Genomic DNA, 8,862 nt, shown 5'->3' with positions numbered 1-8,862 from the left:
TGTAGAATTAAACAGAGGGAGTCACATGCACCATGAGTGTGTGTTGCTCTCTTATTGGTGGAGGGTTGTCTCATGATGATTTACATGCAAGGCACATTTGAATCAGTACATTAAAAGATGAGTGGGAACTTCAAGGTTTGTGGCATGTGTAAAAGTTTTTGCATGTAGAGGGCAGCACTGAACGAGAATAGCTATTTATGTGAGAAGAGATAATGTATCATATTGTAACCTTTAGAACTATAACTTTCTCTGGCAGAAGAGGAAGTTGCTCTGGAACAATAACCTTAGCTTACAAATGAGGAAATTGATATAGAACAATAACCTTCACTTGCAGGTGAGGAAGCTGTTCTTGAACTATAACTTTCAATTTGCAGATGAGAAAGCTGTTCTTGAACTGTAATCTTCACTTTCATATGAGGAAGCTGTTCTAGAACTATCATCTTTACTTTGTAAATGAAGAAATTAGTCTCGAACTATAACCTTCATTTTGCAGATGAAGAAATCGCTCTAGAACTATAACCTTCATTTTGTAGATGACAAACTTGCTAACCATCACTTTGCAGATGAGAAAGTTGATCTAAATTAGTTTGGAGTGTAGTTTCAAGGCCTGTTGCTGTTCTGAATACTGTACTGTGCTAGTGTTTCCCCTTTCATGGAAAACAATGATGACTCCTTTATTTGAAATGTTGGATTCTTTACTTTTAAATCATTTAACTTTCTTGCTATAAAATATCCCTACTCAAAAAGTGTAACATATTCCTCCAGTCAATTTTCTTTGGATTAACTCATTTTTTTTCTGCTTATGAGTGTAACTATAGTGCTTTTCTCAGAGTGGCTTAAAAGATGTTGAAATATGATATCTGTGACTTAATCAATGACTATATAGAATCCTCTAGACAATTTTACTTGCTAGTTAAAAGTATACTAAAATCCCATACTCATACTTAATAACATTCAAGTTGTTAATTTCCAATGTGTAGTAACAACCATGTAAGTTTAATCCATATAACACAAAGATAAATGGTTTAAAACACACATGATTATATACATTACTTCAATAGAAATCAACTAACACCTTCAAAATTAATGATCATATTTAAAACGAATTCATTCAGTAGCATGAAAATCTAAGTTATTACAGCAGAATCCAGTTATTTTCTTTAAACCAGTATATTATAAATTGGAATACACATTATTAATTTTTAAAAATTCATGCTTGGTATTAGTATATTATACTATTTGGTAGTGCAAAGCAAAAATACAAGAATAATTTTTCTATTTTTTCTAAACATAATTATTTCAGTGAGGTTTAGCTTGCACAGACAACATCAACCAAAAGACAATTTGCAATCAAATATATCAAAACACTATAACACTGAACACAAAACAAAATGAAAAGACAAATGACAAAACATTTCAAGCTATTCAAACAATCATTAAACTAATCAAAATTAAAACTATGATAAGTGAATTATATGGTGAGTAAAAGGGTTTTGATGGTGCTGTAAGTGAGGGTGAGCCCAATTCAGCATTAACATAATACATGTGTTTATTACAAGCATGCCTTTTTTTTAACTAAATTCATTTCACTGTGTAGTCAAGTGTATGCTTTTAATATTCTTGTGTGTGTGTAAGGTTGATTTAATAGAATACATACTCAAATTAAGAAAATTTGGTACATTCATATCTTTTATGTTCCAGTATTTCTACTCAAACACTTTCTTGGTTACTTTGAAAATCCGGTTTTTGAGACATTAAATTACACTTTTGAGGAATAGGTAAAATTCAAGTAAACCACATTCACTATGACTTTAAGGTACCAGTGTAATAATAAATGCAAATGGTTTGTGAAATCAAAGGTAAGAGATTACACATTGGTTGAGAGACCTATACAGGGAAAACTTACAAGCCAACCAAAAGGTAGAAGATAGTTGAATCCAAGGCCAATGCTTCTTTCTTCTTAGTTTCCAAAGTTAATTGGTTCTTAGGCTTTATAAAACTCAAGTGACTTACAATTTTACACTTCTTTCACAGTAAGAGGAAAGTGTCAAATACAGACGACACTTAATTTTTATCATATCCAATCATAGAAGTACAATTTAGCTGATTAAAGGTACCAATGTTTAACTTTAATGACATAGAACCAAAATATTGTTTTCTTTTTTTGGAAAGATAACACTACGTCAGTAAAGTTTAAGAGCACTGAAGATTGAAAGTAGGCTCAATTTAGTTTGTATGTGCATTTGGTTTGCTAAACGTGGAGGCTATCTTATTCATTCATCTTCTCTTACGTACAGAACACAATGATGATGCATGTTGAAGCTATAATAACAAGTAGATAAATACATTATATGACTACATTATCACAAGTACATACAGCTTCTTTGGTAGATGAAATATTGAGAACAATTTGAATATAACTTATTTTTATCATATATTTTGATTAATGGATACTTACTTTAAATTTGGCCTGGAGATAGCCTGCCCAAGTAGATAAACAGGAAATTCCAATTACTACAAAAGTCAGACTAAAACAACTCCATATATACAAAGATCTAGGACAGAAGGAAAAAAAATTAAACATACTTTAAATTTTCTTTAAGTCAAAAAATGTAGCCACAAATTAGTACCATAGTAGAAATTCATGCAAAAATCAAAATGGCAAGGAATATTTTCTAGATTATAAAAACATTCTCATAAAAATATAAACCGCAAATACTATTCTTGTTTCTAACTATAATGGACATTAAAACATACATTTTAAGAACATTTCTAGTTGCCAACTAAAACAGACATTAAAATACACATTGTAAGTATGGTTCTAGTTGCTAACTGAAACAGAAATTAAAATATACACTATAGGAACAGTTCTTGTTGTTAATTAAAACAGATATTAAAATACACAGTGTGAGAAATACATTTTCAATTCATGAAAATATCTACTTCCAAAACATACTTACCTCCGCTGCCACTTATAGATAGAATCCCACATTGAGAAGGTGGAGGGGTTGGTGAGGGCATTATCCATACAGAAAGCATCTGCACAAATCAAGGGTGTACCAAGATAAGTGGTACCCCAACAAGATAGCTGAGGTTCCACAAATCAGGGTTGGAATTAAGAGGTCTTGGTCCCTATATCCCATGTTGGTAGCTAAGGCAAATGGACAGCAACATTATATATAGATATACTTTTGATTGGATCCCAACCTGTAACCATAGAATGATGTATTCTGAACCACCAGAATCACAATGAGAAAGTAGGCAATACTGAAGTGGACAAACTTTCTCCCTCACCTGAATAAGCTTGAAAGGCAACACCCCAGGCTCAGAATGATGGGATTGTGTATGCCTTACTCAACCTAAGGAACAGAACTCATCTAGTCTGGATTTATGAACATTCATCCTCACTCCCTAGCCTAGTGGGCAAGGAGCCTTCCATTTGCCCCCAGAATTATGAAGAGGACATGGAACACTGTGCTCAACCAAGGATGCAAGATGGGATTACTTCGCATTCAGAATTATGAGGAGAGAGTGGACCTACTTCCATGGACAATGTACAAAACCGACATTGATCAAAGAGAAGGGCCATGCACCTCCCCAACTGGATAGCTTTGTGTCAAATCTGAACTGGTATTATGAGTAGGCTCCTGCATAGGCTGGTATCGTTCCTACCAACATCTGGGAAAAACATCCAGGAACTTTGCCCTCTGCTCCAAGAGTGGAGGAAATCACTCAAACACTCTGGAGGAAAATCCTCTGTTTACCACCCCAACGATTGAGAACTGGGTGTGGTAAGAACTCCCTAGCTCCACTAGTAGAATCTAGAGGGTAATGCGGAGTCCTGAGGAACAGCGCAATAGTTGAACCAAGTTCCCTGAATTGTTAAAAGTAAACCAACCTCGATTTATTAAATCCAATGACCAGAAAGGATAGGCAGGATACCCTTTAGCTTTACTTATGATAGTCCATGAGTGGCAGTCCAGCATAAAATAGTAATACCATCTAGTAAGTTCGATGGTCTTATGAAACATCTCATTTCTACAGAGCCTGTTGAAACTGGTAGTAAGTATAATGAAATTAGTTGCTAGTACAAAATTGGATTGATAAAACCATGCCTGTCTGGGCAACACTCGTCACAAAGTGGGATCCAGCAAAAAAAAAGGTAAGGGACCATGGAAAGTAAAGATACAAAAGGAAGAGAAAAAATACTCATCCCTCATTATAATTTAGCAGATGTGGTCAGAAAGGCCACAGGGGGTAGGCAAAAACCCTCAGAAGAAGAAACTGCCAGATCATGTAAATGATGTGAGAGAAAAGTACATACCACCCCGCATGATGTCCTTCAGAAGGCAATTCAATCAGGCAGTTAAAGACATAGAAATGTGATGAATCTGATGAGATGTGACTTACAGAATTTTCCTCGCCTGTAAAGAAAGTCCAAAATAAGCAATATGGATCAATTTGTGAAGCCACCTCGTCAAAGTAATAGGGGATAAAGTGCAGGAAACTGATGGATCCCAATGAATAAAGAGTCAATTTCTAGCACCTCAAATGGAGTTAGTGCAAGCCCATAACACCTAAGGGTTCTGAAAAGACATAAATGATCTGGGTCAGATCAGTCGTAGATGTGAGAAATAGCTGGCAAATGAAATGGTGAGAAGGATTTATACCCTTCCCTGGCTGCCAGAGTCTTAGGAAGAAAGGACCTATCAGGGCATAGCAGGATAGAAGTGAAGTGATAAAAAAGTCCTATGTCATGTAGATCAAACACCAATCTACGATGCCCACATGCCAGCAGCAACAAAAAATACATGAAGCTAAAGGCTCGAATGGATGTCAAGACAAAGCATGTAATATCATCTTAATATCCCAGTTGGGTTAGAGAAAAGGCCATTTAGGTCAAAGAACTCTAAACGATTTGAAAAGTCAGGATAGCACTGGAGATTCAAATACTTTCCGATGTTTAGAATATCGAAAAGTACTTGATAAAGCTGCCTTATATAAAGCGATAGTAGATGAAGCTCAGCCTTAGTCAAAGAGCCTGGTAAAAAAAAACGATATGGTAGGCACAGTTGGGTGAAGTACATTCAATTGTGGTTGATAAATGGTCATTGTGGGTCTATGGATAGATTGAAACAACTACAAGGCAACTTTAGAAGTTAAACCCCAATGCCAAAGGACTGCATATCTTCCGTACCTGAAGTTTGAACTTGGGAATGTCTGATCAGGGCTGCTTCAACAGAGATGGCCAAAGAGGAAGTGGTAGAGGTCGACACTCTTGAAGATACTGTAGAAGAGGAAACCATGGCTGGGCCAGCCAATATGGGGCGACCAACAGTACTAAACAAGTAGTGGATCGAATCATAGCCTGAACTCTGTGTAACAGATGAATTGGGAGAAAGGCGAAGAGATGCAATCCCATCCAATCTTGACTGAATGCATTTATCACCAAAGCCTGAGGATGAGGTACTGGGGACCAAAATACCTGTAGCTGAGAGTTCCAATGAGTGGCAAATGCATTGATCATGGGAGTCCCGAACTGAGAGCAAATCCACCTAAAAACCCTGCAAAGGAGCATCCATTCAGTTGGGGTGAGACAGGTGATCTGCTATTAAATTCATCCCCACCGGAACATGGCAAGCCAGGAGGCTGATATGATGGGAATGAGCCCAGTAGAGAATATCCAATGTTCGGAAACAAAGGACCTTAGGTTGTGTGCCTCCTTGATTGGAAATGTAAGAGACTACTGTAGAATTGTTGGAGTGAATCATGACGATTTTCCCCTTCAATATGTCGAGACCTTGAATCACTGTCCATTGGACAGCAAGAAATTATAAAATACTGATGTGGAAGGAAGATTAGTCTTCCATCCATAATCCCTGAAGTGAGACATCTGTGAAAAGATGAATCTCGAAATAAGGGGATGGTACAGGAACACCAATGGTAGTGTTGGTCCGATCCAACCACCACTCAAGATCTAAGATGTTGCTCCTAATTAAGGAGATTGAATGATACAGCGGATTGCAGTTCATGATCCATTGGTCATACAGAAATCACTGAAGTGATGGCATGTTTGCTCCTTCCATAGGAATCGGAGATTCGATGGATGACCACATCCTCAAAAGAGCGAGAACCATCTGCCCAGTATAAGAAGGAGACGTGAGTAAGAGGCTGACTGCCCGTTCTGTAGCCTGAAGCCAGACAAGAGTTGGTTGAGCCCGGCTCAAAAATATGTTGAAAAATATGGAAAATATATTGAGTCAGCAAGAGAATGTATTTCTTGGCTCTGATAATAAAGCTAACATTGGTGGCTTCTGAGGAGAATCAGGTGTGTTGTTCTGCCAACTGACGAGATGTTGCCAGAAGTAACTAGTCATCTATATAATGGTGTGTGTACAGGCCAAAAGGTGAGAAAAAAGCTTGTACGTCTCTGCAGAACATATATTGTGCAGATGCTAGGCCAAAGGGCAGTGCCCTGAACTGCAGAACCTGACCCTTGTGCACGAAACGTAGATAGCAGCGGGATGACTTTGCTATGGGAATGTGGAAACATGCATTGGCAACATCAAACTTGGTCATCCACAAAACTGGAGAAAAAATGAGAAAAGACTCCATTCTGAACCTGAGAGGATCTAAGAATTCGTAAAGACGTGAAAGATCGATGATCGGCCTCCAATCTTGGGCACAACAAATAGACGGGAATAAAATCCAGGAAGAACAGAATCGACTCTCTCTTTCTCTACTGCCCCTTGACCAATAACTCTGAGAGCCTTGGAATGAAGATTCACACTCCAAGGATCTGTTGGGGTGGAAATACCACTGGTTGGGAGGATAATGGAGGTGGAGAAGTGAACTGAATTTACCAACCCTGACACCAGAACCTGAAGAACCCATGGATATATGGTGAAGGAATTCCGTGTGTCTAGAAAATGTAGTAACCTCACTCCCACAGATCCCACCCGCATAGAATAGTCACCAACACCATTGGTGATGGTCTGCATGAGAAGAGGAGCTTCGAAGATAAGGACAGAATCTATTCTGAGTACCAATAGATCAAGGAACAGAAGGCGGGAGTCGGGAAAAATGACGACTAGTCATGCCATGACTTCCAGCAGGAGCTCAAGAAAGTCTCGGGGCCAACGACAACAAGGTAGAATGCAAATGTGTGACATCAATTCGTGATTCCAACACCTCTGCGATGCTCATGAACATCAAGACACAAAGAAAAAGAGCTTCATGTAACTCACGGAGAACTATGGTACGTAGACATTCTCCCTCCAAAAAGACATCTCTACCCAATAAATCCCAACAACATACAAGCCAGGAAACGAAAGAAAGACAGAAGCTGACAATCTTACCGAAGCAAAAGTCAGTAAAGGATCCAATTACTCCTCAAATTGATGTGCAGGACACTGATAGGCTTCTGACAAAATTCGGAGGGAAGACAAATATCTCAGAACAGTAGTGATGTTCAAAAAAACACGAAGAAATTGTTATCTGTTCAAAGTGATCACAGGGTCCAGTCTGCAACCCCACATGTCCAAAGGAGGATAAAGTCGTTGTGAATCTAAATAAACGTCCTTCTGGCGTTGGTAAGCCAAAGCATGCTGTTCAGACAAACATGAGGGACAAGGCAAAGCTATTCCCATTAAATAATTGAGCAGTAGATTCAAAGGCAACTGAAGAAAGTCCCAAACCTCACAAACCCAACTGACTAACCGAAGAAATGGAGCAGGAGGTGGCTGATCCAAATTGGCCTTATGAGAAGCTGACTTGGTGAACGAAGGAGCCAGAAAATAGAGAGAGAGTCAAAATTCTCTTCAGACTGACCTGGATCGTTGGCAAAAGCAGCCTCAGAATTCCCTAGAGAGATGAAATATATGTTTCCAGTTTACAATGATTCAGATCATGCAACAGTGACCCCCACTGACTCTTAAGAGATACTATATAACAGAGGTGGAATATAGAAGGGCTGATTAGCCCCCGCTAATCAAATATCACAAATACAAATATCACCATGAGCAATTGAGTAGGGTATAAAAGATTGGAAAAAGTGAGAAAAAACCATACCAACGCTTAGATGGAAAAAATTGAAACCCTGGCAGTCGAGTAATAGTTTTAAGTGGCAGAGGAGGTAAGTATGTTTTGAAATTACTAACTAAAGCATATGTTAAAAATATACACTGCAAGAACAGTTCTGGTTACTAACATATACTGTAAGTAGTTATAATTGCTAAACATAATGTTACGATAGTGGAAGTCATACGACGCTGGGAGCATGTGCGCTGGAGTTCCTAGAAGGATCGTGACTTATAGAGCAACCTCACGAATGTCCCAGCATTTGCTAGACACTCTCTTTTTTAGTATATAAGCTGAAGATAGATTGAAGAGAAATAATTGATAACTGAGTCAAGCGAACAGTAGGCACCCTAAGTGTGTGAATCACTGTGAATTATAGCATGTGTTTATGTAAGTAGTTAAGTTTAAAGTGACTGTGGAAATAAGGTGTATTACAAAGTTTGTAACGAGAAAGAATAAACTAGTTCTAATCAAGAAGGGAGTTGTATCGCTGAAGTCACTCGGAAAGAATTTTTACCGGAAATTTTCAAACAAGCACATACACAACAAATTGGTTTCAGGAGTGGGATAAAAGAAAAAGAAGATGGAAACAAGAAGTGGCAAATCAAACTACAGCTTAGCAGATTTGATGGCAGCAATACAAGAACAGAAAAAGAAACAAAAAGAACGAGAAGTTAAACAATAAAATAGATTACAGCAGTTGTTGGAGAAAAAAGAAGAGAAACAAGAAGAACGAGAAAAGAAGCGAGAAGAAAGACAACAGCAGTGGCAAGAAAACCTGCA

The 8,862-nt window shown here is 37.9% G+C and overlaps 1 protein-coding gene across 1 annotated transcript in view; it reads right to left on the bottom strand.

Annotated features, from left to right (window-relative positions):
* Positions 1 to 2,464: 2,464 nt before the first annotated feature.
* LOC111089902 (adenylate cyclase type 6-like) overlaps positions 2,465 to 8,862 on the bottom strand; it is a gene marked incomplete at its 5' end in the record, with an annotated part of 23,937 nt that continues 17,539 nt past the window's right edge. The window contains one exon of the mRNA XM_022403152.1: positions 2,465 to 2,555. Coding sequence (XP_022258860.1) covers positions 2,529 to 2,555 — 27 coding nt within the window. The remainder of the gene's footprint in view (positions 2,556 to 8,862) is intronic.

Source organism: Limulus polyphemus, unplaced genomic scaffold (genome assembly GCF_000517525.1).
Source record: "Limulus polyphemus unplaced genomic scaffold, Limulus_polyphemus-2.1.2 Scaffold7796, whole genome shotgun sequence".
Lineage (NCBI taxonomy): Eukaryota > Metazoa > Arthropoda > Merostomata > Xiphosura > Limulidae > Limulus > Limulus polyphemus.
Note: the sequence above shows the minus strand (reverse complement) of the source record. Positions and strands in the feature narration are given on the sequence as shown.